At 32.0% G+C, this 16,322-nt stretch overlaps 1 protein-coding gene across 2 annotated transcripts in view; it reads left to right on the top strand.

Annotated features, from left to right (window-relative positions):
• LOC149799194 (trehalase-like) overlaps window positions 1-15,584 on the top strand; it is a 44,084-nt gene extending 28,500 nt beyond the window's left edge. Inside the window, exons 7-13 of one of the 2 annotated variants that reach the window (XM_089958456.1) lie at window positions 1,560-1,799; window positions 2,225-2,274; window positions 2,796-2,993; window positions 11,423-11,652; window positions 12,210-12,434; window positions 13,376-13,429; window positions 15,321-15,584. In XM_089958456.1, the coding sequence (XP_089814582.1) occupies window positions 1,560-1,799; window positions 2,225-2,274; window positions 2,796-2,993; window positions 11,423-11,652; window positions 12,210-12,434; window positions 13,376-13,429; window positions 15,321-15,509 (1,186 nt within the window). In that variant the 3' untranslated portion in view covers window positions 15,510-15,584. Of the gene's footprint in view, window positions 1-1,559; window positions 1,800-2,224; window positions 2,275-2,795; window positions 2,994-11,422; window positions 11,653-12,189; window positions 12,435-13,375; window positions 13,430-15,320 lie in introns of those variants that run through there. The other variant, XR_016421105.1, reaches the window with a different exon arrangement.
• Window positions 15,585-16,322: the final 738 nt, after the last annotated feature.

The following is a 16,322-nucleotide window of genomic DNA, read 5'->3' as shown; positions in this document are numbered from 1 at the left end:
TTTGTCTATAGAGAAATAATCTCATTCGGGCTTCTAAACACTGGTACGTAAAGGTGTTCATTTTGTTGTGACCAGTTAGGAGTAACATTTTAATTTTTTATTCATATTATTTGGATTCTAAAAGATTCATTCTTTTTCCTGGATATATTTTAGTGCTCATACAGAATTCTTGGACAAAGACATTTATTTAAATTTTGTTCACAACTAAAACACTGGAATATTATTTTCTGTGGTTCACAAAGAACTGTAAACATGTCAGCACTATACTAACTACAGTATACGTCATTGCCTTCCATTTTGGATTTTTCGTTGGGACTCAAACTCGAATTCATTAGAATATTTCATTACTAGGACTTCTAAACTTTAACTTGTTGATTATTCTTGGATTATTTTTGGATTTGATTCTTAAAACCTTAAGTTCTTATTTTTTCATTTTAACATTGTTTTTCTAGGGAAATAAATTATTTTGTTAAATTTTTCAAAGCTTGTTGTTTTCACTCATTTTTGTTACTGTTTATTAGAGCCTAAACACGTAGCATAAGATTATGCTGTGGAAACTAAACATAGGAGGATCGAAACTTAATCATCTAAAGTATATCGTTGAACTCCAGTGTAACAATATTAACAAACAAAAATTACATGTTTATTTTAGTTCAGATGCAACAATCCTTATCAAAGTTATGCTGGAAAATGATCGCACACAGAAAGAGTGCTAGGGTGCCATAGCTTCTACAAATAAAAATAGTGAACATCAAACTCTATTCAGGTCTGATAAATATAAAGATAATGCTAAATTTGGTTGAAATCCAGCAATTGTTTGTAAAGCTATGTTGTTGAATTGAATGTTATGCCTGGTAATTAGGGCAAAATAGCTTCAGTTTAAATGCTATCGTGGAATATTAAAAACCAGTCTCAGTCATGTTCTCATCACAGTAAATCTGTATACCAAATTTTGTTTAAACCAAATAGTCCATAATAAAGTTATGCTGCGAAAAACAAAGTCTGTGGAATAGGTAATAAGGAGATATAACTCCTGTATATGATGTTTTGGGTTGAAAATCGAACTCAGCCATTATTGGTATTTAAGCTAATGCCTAATTTGATTAAAAGCCTACACATATTGGTAAAGTTGTGTTGTGGAAACCAATGTTAGGAGGTCAAGCAATCAGAGGCTATCTCATGGACATGATGTTGTAGAACCACGGAAATAGAATGTTTCTAAGTCTTATGAAAGTGCTTATAAGGGTGCTTGCAAAATATGGTTGAAATAAAATGTTTATTATTAAACTTCAGCCCTGTTAATGTTTGTTAGGAGAATGGGCATTTAGGTCTCATAGTTCCTCAGTTGATGACATACAAGACTGAAAAATCGAACTCTTTCCACTCCCTATCACTATAAGGGTAGATAGTAAATTTTATTACCAGTCGAATTATCCAACTTTGAATTGTTGACAGATGTAACACTGGTAGAAAAAACAAAGTAATTACTTTATGATCCTACTGATTTTGCCGTATGAGGCCATAATTATACAATCTCTATGGTATTGTGTCTTTACTAGACTTGGATTCATCCCCAATGGTGGAAGAATATATTATGCGATGCGTTCTCAGCCACCGTTTCTGATTCCGATGGTGTATGAATACTACCGAACAACCCACGATTTAAAGTTCTTGCAAGATAACATTCAATATCTGGAAGCTGAATATGAATTCTGGCAACGGAATAGAACTGTTTCTATACAGAAAAATGGTAAAATGCATCAACTGAATCATTATGCATCACCAGTAACTAGGCCAAGGTAAGTATATAATTCAAATACTTCTAGCTGTGTCTCCTATATGTTCCTTCTCTTTTATACAAAAGTGATGCCTGTTTCACACACTCTAAACCCTATCTTAATACAAAGTATCTCTAATACCTATGACAACACTTTTAACGTAACTACAGCTACACTACATGACTGATTTGAATGACAAGGTATATATATATATATATATATATATATATATATATATATATATATATATATATATATATATATGATTTTATGTCACCTAATCTTAACTGTTTGTTACTTAGTTTGCTTAAGTATGGTTACTTTCAAAAGCATGATGGGTTTTGTAAACTTACAAGTGGCCATACATTTCCTTATCTGCGGTCTTTCTGTTCCATTTAATGTGCTTTTGCACTAAGATAGTTATATATATTTCCTCAATTTTGCAGACCAGAGTCCTACAAAGAGGATATTATCACATTCAATGGAATGACAGAAGGTCAGTATGGATTTTTATCAAATTAAGTAAACAATAGAGGGACACATGGAGGCCTGGTAATAATCTTCATTTTATTTGTTGGTTCGTTGATGTAATGAAAAGGATATTCAATTTTTTGTATAATAATGAAGTTCCACATACACTTAATGCTGTCTGCAAATTGGTTTGAAATACCTTCATGCTGTCTACGCTGATCATGGGCGATATGGCTGATGTATTTTCAGTGCTGTCAAGAATAATTTGTGTCTGAAACATGGCTGCTGTATTTTCAGTGCTGTAAAGGATAATTTGTGTCTGAAGCAATGAGTTTAATCATGACATAATATCTGTTAGGACAAAAAGACATGCAAACAAACATAAAAAAATGCGGCGATATTATTACAAGTCAATTTTCTGAAAGTACAACTACTCTTTTTATGAAATGTTGAAAGCATGGAAATTTTGTAGATTAATATAAAGGTAAATTGTTTTGAATTCTGTCTAAAACTCTCAATGAAAAACATTCAGTAAATTTTTTTCAGTGGAGAAGAGGACTCTTTTACCACATATAGCTTCCTCCTGTGAGTCAGGCTGGGATTTCTCTTCCCGATGGATGACAAGGGACCCTCATCAGCCCCTGACGCTAAACACTACAATCACCAAGGACATCGTACCTGTAGATCTCAACAGTGTTCTGTGTTGGAACGAGAAAATTATGGCTTATTTTTACAACATATCAGGTATTCTATCAGGTTTCTTGTTTCAAATAGGGAGTGAGGATAGGTCCTGAGGGCTCAATCACCTATCACTTGGGCATTTAGGGTCAGTTGGGATGTGAGGAACAAGCTCCATGAGTTTAATTGTCTTTCAGGTCTGATGGGATGTGCGGAGGAAAGTTCTGAGGCCTTTTTAATGACGAACATCTCACTATTTCTTTGAAACATATTCTATTTTGAAAGCCCCTTTACCTGAAATCCATAACATACATTTCATGTATTGACATAGTCACTATGGTTCAGTCTGATGTTTTTTCTTATTATGGTAATATAAGGGAAGTTGAGCTTGAAAATGCATATATCATTAAATGGAATACATTCCAATTGAACACATGCTATCAGAAAGTAAGGAAACCAAGCAGATTGTGCCTTTGCTTTATCCAAGCAGAGAAACTAGCTTTATCGATGGAGAGAAATTAGCTTTATCGATGGAGAGAAACTAGCTTTATCGATGTGGAGAAACTAGCTTTATCGATGCGGAGAAACTAGCTTTATCGATGCGGAGAAATTAGTTAAACTGTCTTTCAAGTAAATATTTGAAGCATGCAATAGCTTCATTGACAGGCAAAATAAAGTTCCTATTTAAAGTCGATATTTCGATATTGAAACAACAGAATCATCTGCTTGTCAGAGCTATTCACCGATAATAACAATGACAATAATAAGAATTACAATAATAATTATTTGTAACATCATCTTGGTTAACATATACATTTATATTTATTTCTTATGTGTAAAGTGAAATAAACAAAAATCTGATTTTAAGACTAAAGATACATGCAGAAAAAATAAATTTACAAGAAAAACTTATAATAAATAACTACATGAAAAACTGAATATTTTAATGTATAAAAAAAGAAATGCAATTGAATATGTGCACTTTTAATTTTCTTCATTGAGTTGTAAACCCAATTTCAATAAGTGTCTGTCTGGAAGGGTCTGACATTTGATTAAGCTAAAATCATGTTTATTCCATGTAAATATCCGACATTAATTAGCCTATACACTCGTTGCCAAGATGATGCATAACAATAGCTAAGTATGTACTATGTTCAAAAGAGTTGTTGCTAAAGATCACATGCTTCCGTTGATTTTCCTTGTAAAAAGAAGCCTAAATTAAGTTATATTAAGTATACATTGAGAATCCTTTTTTGTTAAGGAGCAGCATTACATTTTAGAGCATAATGTGTGCAGATGAGATAGGTTGGGTCGGGAATCCGGACACTTTTTCACATCCGGGCATTTTCAGTGCATAGTTGCGACCGCCGAGGTGAAAACGACCGCCATTGTTCTAGTGACTTTAGGAACGTGTGGGTGACATCTCTACAACATTTTAAAATATGCCTAAGATTTGCAATTATTGTTATAAAGGCAGTGTGGATAAATGTACATAGGTTGAAAAATACACAACTTTTAGTACTTATTAATCAAGGTTTAATAGGACAAATAAAGAATAATAATTATCGAACAATATAAATTAATGAGAACTTTCAAAAAATAATTAGGATCACATTCACAAGCAATACTGACTGAAAATTTCAGATTTTGATATAGTTTAATTAAAGAAAAATAGGTTTGAGAAAAAGGTGTTCAATTACTTCAACAAAATATTTTGTTAAAAAACAAACTTACCAGGAGTATCTGTAAGACAGTTGCAAATGTCAGGCCAAGTCACTTCAGGCCATTTTGTCGGGTAATTTACCCAAATATTTGCTGGAAATTTATAAGGACAATCATTAATTTCCACAACTTTTAAGTTTCTGTAAATATTGTGCATTAGCATCGCTATCCAGCGTCTCTATGTAAACGTAAGACATTGCAAGAATGGCCAACTGATCTTATGAACCTTGCATTTATATTCATTTTATAAAAGAAAAGTGTACAATACACAAACTATAAAACAAACAGCCTTCAAACTGCCTTGACATTAATTGGCGTATATTGTCGTGTACACATGTACGTGACACGTACCACAGGAGTCTGACGTTTTATCAATAAAGTACGGTAAATCTTTGACAACATGAAATCACCTTATCGGTAATATATTCTCTTTTCCTATTGTCTTTTTTTACCCTTCTTCTGTCAATCATTTTCATCATCATCATAATAAATAGTACATCTCTCATATAAGTATCATATTTTCTTCTCCACTATTATTTTCTGTTATGAAAAAAATATCAGTAGAAACAACAGATAATCTTACCAGGTGGCAACCTCTAGAAAATCAATCAAACACATTGGTAGATTGGGCTACTTCTGTCTGGTGGATTCTAACTGAAAGGGTTTGTGACCATAATGGTCAAAATAATGGTTAATTCGGTGGATTGGATTCATGACGTGATCATCCGAGTGTTATGCGTACGTCACTGTCTTTTGAATATATATGTGTAGTTTTTCAGTCTTCTTGCGATTCTGAAGCGATAAAAGACGCGTGAGAAAAGTCTAATCGAGCGGAGGGTTGTGGTCACGCTTGCACTCCTTGTGTTCATTTATATTACCGATAAGGTGATTTCATGTTGTCTGAGATTTCGCCGTACTTTATTGATAAAACGTCAGACTCCTGTGCACGTACACACCACTACCACACTTATCAACCTAAAATATATTACGTCTATAAAAATATTCAACAGAAACATTCATGGTTTTATATCCTGCTTTTACAGAAGACTATGCAGCAATTCTGAACAGAAAACAGAAATAATAAACAAAATATAGGTAAACTAAAATGGTTTGCATATCGAACATAACTTACGCTACTGTGCTGTTACTAAGCAATTGTTTTCACCTCTGCAATATAGCGGAAAGTAGGTCGCTAAGCTTGTGACGTCATGCTGACCCAACCTATCATTGTATTCACATTTAATTGGCCATATAAGCATTTTAAATAGGGGCAGAATTTGAAATGATGAACGAAGACTATTGTACAAAATAGGCTATGCAACATAAAATAATTGAGAGATATATATGCTTCATTTTAAATAATGAATGTAAAAGATTAGTTGCAACAGAATGAGCATTACGCCTATTGCCCTTTTCACCATGGAAACGACATGTCCACGTGCCCTTTCTCATCTTCATCTTACAGCCTGAAACAAAGCTAGTCCTTGTCATTGTTTATGCAGGTGGTGTCACAACTTTCCATTATTGCATTGTTTTCTCTTTTGTTGTTTTCTGTTCTTCTTTGCAGCATTATTATTATCTCTGGAAATATTTTGTATATTTCATTTGTTTTCCTGTGTTTCCTTCTAACTTAGGAAATTTCCTGAAGCAGCTTTTTGTTCACTTGCATTATTACTCACATTGCAATTATATTTGTACTACAAAGTTACCCCTGGTGATGCTCACATCGGTAGAATACGAAAATAGATGAACACATTTGCCAGTTTTAAGATTTGTATATGCTTCTGTGAGTACTCTGGCCATTATGTCCAGAGTTTTGTCTTTTGAGCCATTTACATTTTCAGACTGTTTACTTTTTCAGACTGTTTACATTTCCAGAGTGTTCACATTTTTAGACTTCACATTTTCAGATTCTTTAATGTTTCAAGAGCAACACTATTTTGTTCTTTCTCTTCGGAAAGCCTTTTTTACGTTTTTGTTTTGGAATTGTTCATCGATTTCAGTGTCACTGAGAGTTAGCATAAGAAAATACTAGTCTTTAATTGATTTATCTGATTATAGAATGATGTCTTCTTATAGAAAACATGTTACACTGTGAACAACATCATGAGCTTTTCCAAACCCAAACACATCAAAGAAACTTAACTCTAGATAATCTCTCATATAACAAAGTGTTTGAATCATATGAAGCCAATGTTCCTATTTTTGAAGCCTTGCATAAATTTGGTTAAAAAAAATCATGATATTCACTTGGTGAGTTTTTGAGAACATGCATATCTGTAGTTGATTTAATAAAAAGAAGCAATGGTCATCGTAGCTATAGTGATTCATTCTACGAGATGGTATCATTCTCTGTATACATCTTGTGAGTTCTCTTTTTATTCATTTCCTTTTCTCCTGTTTCTCTTTCATTCTCACCGTAACCTTTTCTTTTTCACGTTCTATTCTTTCCTTGTAATTTTGCAAAAATATGTTATCGTGAACCGATTATACTATATATATATATATATATATATATATATATATATATATATAGTGAAGAGGGTTCTAGCATTATATATAGTATTTTAATGTTGAGACATCATACAGTGGTATAATTTACTCTGTCAATATGACTAACTGTATACTGAGACATATATAATTTACTCTTTCAATATGACTATACTGAGTCATCATAATGTGATATAATTTATTCTCAACATGCTATAATTTACTCTGTCAATAATTATAATTATATGACTATGTATTGAAAGGAAAATAACCGTACAATCCATTGGTTTTTGTTTTAATCCTTAATTTCTCATCTTGTACTGGTTGTAGTTGTCATTCATACACATTAAGAAGTATGCATAATTAGATTAAAACCTGAGAGCAAATATTTCAAAACCTATTTGTAAGACGTGCGTGAGTTTTCCTTTATTATGTATAGTGATCAATGATTGAGACAAAGTCAAAAGCATCGATCTGAACATCAATTACAGTGCACAATTAACAAAATACATTGATGAAAAGTATCTGTTGATTGGTACTTTGATGAGGCAGTGAAATGACGAGATTTATGTATCATCTTTTAACCTGCAGATGCCCTTAGTCCGTAAACCCATTTTGTTCATGATGACACCATAAACTAAATAGCTTCAATTTTATTAACTCCAGAATGGTACTTTTAATACTGTAAATTTATGAAGTTACCAGGATAAATATGGTATGACTCAGCAAACACCAGGTATTGAAAATGTACAAGATACCATTTCATTAGGACAACTGCCTCTTCAAAGTAAAACATTTATTCCCACATAAAATAGACATTTCTTTTGTTGGTCTTATGTTCATTACTGACTTGCTGTTTCATTTGATGGAGAGTATAGAACTTATTTAATAAGTGACCCCTGTACGAAAACTTCCACCCTGACTTTAACCAGATTCCAGGTGGAATTTTAAAGCGGATTTCATCTAAGGCCTAGATTCCCCTTATTATCACTTATAGGCAGATTCAGGGCGGATTCAGGGTAGAATATAGCTCGAAATATGCAAATTACTCTGGCTGTTACTAGGTGGAATCTTTACTTCTGTCTAATTAGATGCAAATACCTGCTGAAACCCCATCCAATAATGAAAATGTCAAGGTGGATTTCAGATGGGGTTTTTAAGCCCTTTCTGCCTAAACCATAAAAAATATACTTCAGATTTCTATTAAACTGCCTAATGATTCTTAGACATTATTGGGAATCAATGATAAATATTCAAAATAATTTTTACAATGGATCATAAATTTTATTTTGACAGACATTATAAAATAAGATTTAGGTTTTTCTTGTCCTCATTTTCTTTCTTGCATACAAAACCTATGCCATGATGACATCACTTAAGTCTTTTCCATTTCACTTTAAAGTTTGGTGAGATCTCACTAAAACTTCACTGAAATTTGACATAAACGTAAATGAGATTTCACTAAAATTTTTATCATTATATAGTATTTTACTGAAGTTTCAGTAGCTTTTCAGACATTTCAAAGAAATAATGGATATGATTTAAACAGGACTTTATTAACCAAGGTGATATTTAAGTGTGCATAAAAAAAAATATACAGATATTGTAATTATATGACATCCAAGGCAAGAGATATGAGCTAATAATAATAATAATAATAATAATAAAGATAATAATAAAGCCTTTTTTTAGAGAAGGTAACTCAGTTACAGAACTAATCTACCTTGAGGCCTTCTATCTGTGATGCACAACATCTACAGTATATACAACATGATGTGAAGAATCTGGCTTGACACTAAATAATTAAGTGATTTTAAAAATCAAAGTACATCATCATGTATTAATTTAAGCCTGAAACATGCATAGTCACCTGTGAACACATAAACATATATAAAATACTAATCTGCATTGCAAAATTCAACTGTGAAAATGATGCAAAATTAAAGAAAAGCATCCATTTGAGACATTGATTATGAAAAGAAGAAATGCTAGGAGCTGGCCTTGTCATTTGTACCGTAGACTTGATTTTTTATTGTACAAACTATGATGTTGTTGTGGTCTCTTGAATTAGTCCTTGTTCCATAAGCAGCCATGACAAACATTTATCATGATATAATTACTCTTATTTTACAATGAAATTCTAACACACCTAGAATATTTTGATAATATACACAATAATTTCTCACGATATTAAAAGATGATTCTACTTTTCGACCAAGAAAATTCCGCAAAGATAGACATGGGTATCTGGCAACAATTTCCACCAGTGATCTATACGTTGTCCCTCCTTAAATTCTGAAGTTAATCAGTTTGGAGTTATATAACTTTGAAATCATCCTGGTTCAATTCCTTGTCCTATTTAGCACGTTAGTCGCTACGGTAAAGCTCTTTATGGCACAAAAAGCAAAATGCTAGTCTTGGCGTTCAGTTTTCATACAGATTGACCAATTATGTTCCCATCGACATTGCATTCAAGCAATTCTCATTGCCGCACATATTTCAAATGGTTATTCAATCTCGTATCCCGCTCGAAAGTTCGAATCCTCATGTTTAGCAAACATGCTCATTCCCATCAGGTTCCATTACACGACGATTCATTGGGCAAGTACAACATTTTGACAAATCAGAAAGCTCTTTACAGCAATCATCTGTTAAACAATAAACGGAACAAATACTTATTAGAAAGCTCGTTGCGGAATGGAACCGGATAGAGCATTATTAAAAAAAAAAAACAGTTTCGGAGACCATATTAAAAAAAGGGTCCATATCAAGGAAAATCAGATTCGGGTCTGGAGGAAAGCGAAATTCCGTTTTAAAACAGAAAACAAGATGAAAACGTTTTTGAAGGCAGTTAAATCCAATTGAAGTTAAACAAAAATACAATAACAACAACAAAAATTTGAAAAAGAAATATAAAAGGAAAGATGTGGAAAGAAGTTATAAATTGTGCCCAAAATAATAAAATTACACTATCAGAAACAGGAAACAATAAATGCTGCTGAAAATCATTAAAATTGTACAGGAAACGATACATTTTATTATATCTTATTGATATTTTTATTGAAATGTCAGTGATATTACAATCACAAAATATCACTATATTTTCCGTCATTTAACTTTACAGACGCAAAAGCCAATCCTAATTCTGCCTTATTTAACTTCTGTAAATGACTAAGTTCTTCATTCCACCTAGATGTTGGTTAGAAAATAAACTAAGTCCAGATTCCTCCTTTCATATAATAGATGCCTGTGACTAAGTTCCTAATTCCACATAGATGGTGGATGGAAAATAAAACCAAGTCCAAAATGATGCCCAAAGATGTATTATATAGCAGAAATTTTGACTTCTCCAATTTTTCATGTCTGCCTTTCTATTAACCAGATTTTTAACATTTTAGGCAGATTCTGACTGGAATCTGCTTAAGTTCTCAGTGGAATCCGCCTAATTATTTCGCACGGGGGTCACATCAATGCATTAAACATTGCAATGTTCGATTTTTCATGGTCAGCAGTTAAATGCACTTCATGCATATTGATATTGAAATAAAAAAGTAATAGAAAATTAGTTTTGCATTTTTTAACCTAAAATATCCGGACTTGTCGCATTTTTCATGCTGATGCTAAAAAATCATGATTTTGAAGGTAAGGATTTTAATATGGTTTGTATTACTTAGGCAAGTGTAAACCTTACTAGGTTACACTATTTAAGTTGTATATTTCCTCTGCATTTTTTACAATCTAATTTTGAACCTGCCAAATTGCTAAATTTTCTTCACTGTGAAATAGTCTTTCGTAAAGTACTTTATTAACTTATGTGGTTCTTGCTCATTTGGATAAAAAAAATTTTTTTATCATTGTACCATTTCGCACAATTGAAGGAGGTTTAAAGATATTCTGTTTATCTTTGTAAATGGGATGTAGCAATGTCTTTACAAAATGCCTGAATGTACACATAAAGCGATCCATGTATGAGCAAAGAAAAATGTAGTTGTAACCTATTTGCTTCTTGAAAACACAAACACAGAAATATCGAGAAGGAAAATATTATGAATCTTTACAGGAAAATCATTTTGTTTTCTAATCATATTAAATTGCTGAATCCTAACCCCAAAAATCTGGTTAATTTCGCTTGAAGCAAAAGGTTTTATCTTTCAAAGGAAATGTTATGAAATCAGTTCTTTTCCGAGCTCATCTTAGAAATTTTTGTTTCTTTTCTCATTCCGTTCAGTTGCAAAGAAAATATGGTTCATTTCGTATGAAGAAAAAGGTTTTATCTTTTGAAGGAAATGTTACCAAGTCAGCTTTCTTCCAAGATCAACATAATAGAAGACGAGCATCTATACAGGATGTTTTGTGGAACAACGATGCCGGCATATGGCAAGATTACTCAATCAGCCGTGACAGTCATCGCGACTACTTCTATGCCTCCCATATTTACCCGCTATTTGCAGACTGTGTCTCGGAAGATCAGAATTCTGTTGAGAGTGAGAAAAGAATTATGAAATATTTAGAGGTACTTATAAATATTCAAGCATTTTGAGATTTTATGTCCATCAACTGATGAGAAAAAACTTAATTTTTTGTCTCGAGCCCAATCGTTCAAATTTTAATTTCTTGTAGACAACAACAACAATTAACTTTAAACGATTATGGACATTTTAAGTATTATTGTTTTTGGTCAAATGATAGAAATTGCTGATAATTTAAATGGAACTTTCAGTTCGATATTTGAAAGATGCGATCAAAAGGAAAATGAAGATGTGACTAATGACACTTCAGATCAATATATTGACGACTTGTGACAGAAAACTATTATTCGCGATAATCTCAGGCTAAATCGATAACTTATTAACAGTGGTTAAGCACTATGTTGAAGTATTTCTTTATATACAAACAACAATAATGTATCTATGTATGACTTAAATATTGACAAGTTGATGTGATGTAATTTGTCCTCGAATACCAGTACATATGAATGATGCATTACAGTCTGAAACCTTCATCTGTCTTTTCATTATTTGCCCAATTTTCGGTCCATCTTTTCATACAGCCAGAAATCAATCTTTGCAGCAACATCAAGTTTTATATTATGAAGGAGGAGTTCCTGCCTCCACTATTAACACAACGCAACAATGGGATTTCCCCAATGCGTGGCCTCCTCTTCAACATGTGATGATCAAGTCTCTTGCACGAGGTAAACTACAGGCTACTAGAGACAAAGCCCTGAACCTGACATCAAAATGGATCTATAGCAACTGGAAAGGATGGAAACAGACTGGCAAGATGTTTGAGAAGGTATTCCCTCTAAATCGCCAGGAATATATATACATACATACATACATACATACATATATATATATATATATATATATATATATATATATATATATATATATATATATATATATATATATATATATGTATGTATGTAAAGAAACCAAAACTAACAAATTTTGTAAATCTCAACAAATAATTTAATTATCAAGATTATAAATGAAAAATGTCAGAGGACCTTCCAGCACAATGTCATGAATCCAATATAATGGTATATGAAAGTCCAAAATGAACGAAAAGTTCCTTATAAATTTCAAAACCGGAAATCTACTGGTCCTTCAAGAACCTTGACGTTGTCGATATGGCATTGTCCAGAATACCTTTGAATAATTTATAACAGCTCCAGAATAATAATATAGTCCAAATAATTAGCACTTTTTTCCCCACTGAACAGTCCAAACAAATGATTTTACTCTCGAATATTACAGACCCCACATGACAGAATACACTTCTCATCGAATTGGCTTATTCATGTGACCTAGCCCAAGCAGTGGGAAAATACAGAAACGTTGAAACCCTACCAGCCACAGAGAAATTAAGCCATAAGCGCCATTTAAGTCTTATTATTAGGATTATTATTAATAATCGTCAGCACATACGTAATTCACTACTTACAGTAGCATTTATTTATAGATCCTATGTTATACTAAACTGTTAAGATACTCCAGTCACGTATGTAAAATTTGACTAAAGATATGGTGTATAATTTACAGCCATCATTAAAAATTATAAAAATTAGATAAAATCATGTACCAGGAGTTACAAAAAATATGGATATATATATATATATATATATATATATATATATATATATATATATATATATATATATATGCACACAGTAATTTTCTGAGGAAGATAAGTAGATGATCAGTTATAAATACAGGTGTGTTTCTTTTCAGTATGATGCCACAGCAATCGGTAGGAGGGGTGGTGGAGGAGAATATGATGTTCAGGTAAATAGTAGATATAAGTAATACAAAATACATATATATTCACAAATGTAAGAATTCCTGTTGTAAAATGACTAGAATATTCGCAAGGATTAGTCGACATTTTGTTCTATGGTTGTAATACACTTAGCATAATTTTTCCCTTCCATTCCTTCCATAATTAATTTGAAACAGAGATAAGGTATCTGCTTTTTGAACTTCCTAAATACTGAGAAGGATAATATTGACTTCGAAATCTTCTTTGATTTATCAGTACTTACTTTTTTTTTTTTTTTTTATTTTTCCTATGGTGGCCCGTTGGGGATGAGGGGTATGGTGTGGCTATCAACAATATGTAAATTAGATGCAAATGTCCTCTTTTTTAAACGGGATCTGTTTTCACGTACTCATCAAGCACGTAACATAATCCATTTATGTAAACAAAATATATTTGTTTTTGTCTTTTTATGATAGTCTGAAGTTCAGATTCACACTTGGTGTGCCTATCTGTCTGCCCAATAGATAACAACGTATAAGGAATGAGTTTACCATACCAAGTAGTTGGCATTTGTTAATGCATTCTACGTCACAGTTCAGGGAGAAATGAACTCAAAGCTCTCATTAATAACCAAATGTCGTTTAATACAAAAAATAAATGCATACACATGACCTTTGACATCACCTTTTGTTTCATAAAAGAATAACTCATTTATTTCATGAGTCACACTGGTTATCTTCGGTTAATTACATCACATACAGCATTCATGAAGAAATGGGCAATACAAATCATAATAGGTCATTTACATGCTAATTGTTCCTGTAGACAGGTTCGGTACAACACATGATCTCACTATCTTTGTACTGACCCTGGTACACGTTTTAGAAACATGATTTTTTTTAAAAGTATTATTATACAGTTTTTAAAATTTATTTCTGTTTTTTGGAAACAACTGTATTATTATTATTATTTTAATCAGATGGATGAGGAGGCATTTTTAATGGGGAGAGGTACTAAATCATGCTACTATCTCTAGTTAATATTGTTTGCTTATTTACAAGGAAATTAATCTTTAAAAAAAAGTTCAAAAGTTCATATGTGTCGCTTTTTGTAGGCTTTAGAAAACAGCCAAACACCTATCAACAAAGTTGAAACTCTTCTTTGTATGCATTGATAATATGAATTATTATTATTATTATTATTATTATTATTATTATTATTGCAGTTATTGTTGTTGTTCGCATTTTGTTGTTGCCGATGACGTTACTGCTATGTTGTTGTTTTTATGCGTATGATCTTTATTATCATGAATTGTTAATTATAGCCTGCTCACAAACATGCTCAATGATGATTTATCATTTAGTTGTATCCATTTTTATATCACATTGCACGAAGAAAAACATTTTGACAATGGGTTGTAAATCACTCATAAACATGTACATGTTTTAACATCAGTTTATCCAGATTATAATTTCTTCTGACAATATAGTATGATGCCAAAAAATTTTTTATATTTGTTTTTTCTTATATTTATCTTTAGAATATTAATTCATACTCAACAAACTGAAAAAAACTGCATTGATATTTTCTCCTGCCAACTCACAATGTAATTTTCAACAAAGATCGAATTAGCTTCCGAACAGAAAAAAAAATTGCTATGCTATTGTCATTTTCACTGTACTCAATTTTCCAAGTATTTTTATCCTTGTCTTATATTGTTTTATTATGTTTATCGCTGTATTATATTGTTTATCATAATTATTGCTGTATTATATTGTTTTATTATGTTTATTGCTGGAAGACATTAGATGTATTCCTTAACATAGTTATATTAGAAAATATATTTACCAGCCTATATATAAAAGTAAATATTTGTTGATGTTTATTTCTAAGATTTGTATCATTCTTTCATAACAGGAGGGATTTGGATGGACGAATGGTGTGGTACTAGACCTGCTGAAAGACTATGGAAGTCATCTGTCATTACAGGAAATTTTGAATGAAGCTGCTACTTCTGAATCAGAAGGAACTAGTCTAGATATATTTATGTGCTTTCTTTTGAGTTTTATTATTTTTATATTCAATTTCCTGACATTATGCCAATGAAAATGAAGGGTGATATGAACAGTTTTTCTGGTGACATTTGCCTAAACTTTATTTCTAATAAAGACATATAATGAATGTTACTGTTGCATTATTTGCAGGTCACGAAAAGTTCCTCATCAGTCCTTAACTAATATGGCATTCTATCGATTTTTGCAGGAGTTTTAAGTGAAAGCAGAAACCATTATCCCCATATACAATTTATGTTGTTGGTGCAAAACATAAACAAAAGCAGAAACATTTTGCATGTATGTGATCTAAATTTTGTTTTATTATTAGGCATGCACCAGCAGTTTATTGGAACCTCCTTTTTTCTGTTAAATTAGAAAAAGCTTTGAATACAAAAATACATAATTTCATCATTTTTTGCATGAGTGTGTTGACAAATGGGGGGGGGACAAATAAAAAGCACAAAATTCTTGCACCGCAGATTGGTACGCCTCTTATCGAATTTTTTCATGGACATACATGGACTAAATAACAGGTTATTAATCATACTCTGTCTGAAAATATAATGCTCCATTGAAGCTTTAAATTCTTTTAATCAGTGTTGTAATTTTCCAAGTGACATAATATTTAGTCACGTGTTTCCTTGGTGGCCGGTCACACAACCATGCTATATTTTGGCACGAATTGCAACAGTTTCTTCTGGGCCTTTTTTGGTGTACCAACGAAACAGTCCGTAGAAAGATTCATTTCTAGACCCAACATCAGGTTGGTTGGAGTGAATCCAAAAGTGTGGTCGGGTCCATGATAGACTTATAAGAGGAGTGCACTGGCTCCGTTTTCTAGTTTATCTTCAGCCTTTGTAACCAT

The sequence above is a fragment of the Sinohyriopsis cumingii genome, chromosome 5 (assembly GCF_028554795.1).
Source record: "Sinohyriopsis cumingii isolate HCF-2022 chromosome 5, ASM2855479v2, whole genome shotgun sequence".
Taxonomy (NCBI): Eukaryota; Metazoa; Mollusca; class Bivalvia; order Unionida; family Unionidae; genus Sinohyriopsis; species Sinohyriopsis cumingii.
Note: the sequence above shows the minus strand (reverse complement) of the source record. Positions and strands in the feature narration are given on the sequence as shown.